This window comes from Rhincodon typus, chromosome 43 (assembly GCF_021869965.1).
Source record: "Rhincodon typus isolate 14 chromosome 43, sRhiTyp1.1, whole genome shotgun sequence".
Taxonomy (NCBI): domain Eukaryota; kingdom Metazoa; phylum Chordata; class Chondrichthyes; order Orectolobiformes; family Rhincodontidae; genus Rhincodon; species Rhincodon typus.
In genome coordinates this window covers 5,141,188-5,142,486 of record NC_063374.1, presented here as the reverse complement: position 1 = coordinate 5,142,486, position 1,299 = coordinate 5,141,188, and the positions used below count along the sequence as shown (strand labels likewise).

General features: G+C 53.2%; 1 protein-coding gene across 1 annotated transcript in view; it reads right to left on the bottom strand.

The window, feature by feature from the left end:
- atg2a (autophagy related 2A) overlaps window positions 1-1,299 on the bottom strand; it is a 100,799-nt gene that overhangs the window by 9,122 nt on the left and 90,378 nt on the right. The window contains exons 34-35 of the mRNA XM_048619616.1: window positions 974-1,128; window positions 217-369 (exon numbers count right to left, since the gene is read on the bottom strand). Coding sequence (XP_048475573.1) covers window positions 217-369; window positions 974-1,128 — 308 coding nt within the window. The remainder of the gene's footprint in view (window positions 1-216; window positions 370-973; window positions 1,129-1,299) is intronic.

Sequence of the window (1,299 nt, the reverse complement as noted above, 5' to 3'; positions counted from 1 at the left end):
TGGCCGTGCTAAATTGTCCCATAGTGTCCAGGGATGTGCAGGTTAGGTGTGTTAGGTATGGGAAATGCAGCGTTAGGGGAACGGGTCTGGGTGGGATGCTTTTTGGAGGGGCGGTGTGGACCTGTTGGGCTGAATGGCCTGGCCCCACACTGTAGGTATTCTATGAACTATGTGTGCACACACACACACAGACACACACCCATTCACTGCAATTACCTCTCGGACAGTGTCGTAAGCTTTGGCAACTCCCTCACGCAGGTCAGCAGGCTGCTGTACCCTCTTGTACTTCTTCAGGTACCTCTTGTCCATGACCGCCTTGGTAACGGGGGGTGTTGGCGACAGGATGTCGTAAACAGTCTCTGCTGTGGCCTGTTGGCAGAGAGCAGTGGTTGGAGTTGAGTACAAGGGTTTTGGAGAGGAGCTGAGTTGCACCAGAGAACCACAGCACAGGAAGCCATTCAGTTTGCCTGAAAGAGACCTTCCGTCAACCTCCGGTTCTTACCCCTTCAGATATAATCCCCCTGTTGGGCTCTCGTGGTAGTGTCGCTAGCTCAGGTTTCCAGGGTTGGGGAATCGAAGACTAGAGGGCATCAGTTTAAGGTAAGAGGGGAATGGATACACAGGAACCTGAGGGGCAACTTTCTTTTTTTTAAACACAGAGGGTGGTATGCATATGGAATGAGCTGCCAGCAGAAGTGGTTGAGGTGGGTACATCAGCAACATTTAATAGGCATTTGGACAATACATGCATAGGAAAGGTTTAGAAGGATAAGGGCCAAGTGCAGGGAAATGGGGTTAGCATGGTTGGCATGGACTAGTTTTGGGCCGAAGGGCCTGTCTTCATGCTGTAGGACTCTTATGAATCTGGGCCAGGAGCCCTAGGTTCCAGTCCCACCTGCTCCAGAGGTGCGTGCATTAACGTCCGAACCGGGCCACACAGTTATTCAACCGTGCAGGCTGCACGCACATTTACCTGAATGGCCTGCACCAGACGGTTGCTCAGTTCCAAAGCTGCGGACGCGGTGGAGGTCCCGAAAGACGCAGCTCCTCGCTGCAGCCCCCGGATAATCCGCCCATCCTTCCGGTACTGTTCAATTGGCAGCCAGAAGAGATCCCTGAGGCCGTGAACTGGGGAGAAGCAGAGAGAGAGACATGGCAGTTACCCACAGCAACACTGCCTCTTACTGCAGCTGAGAAACAAGCAGCAAAGGCTCTGGAACCACAGTCAGATTAATATGGTGTCTGCAACACTGTCCCCCCATCAAACACTCCCCAGGACAGGGACAGCACGGGGTTAGA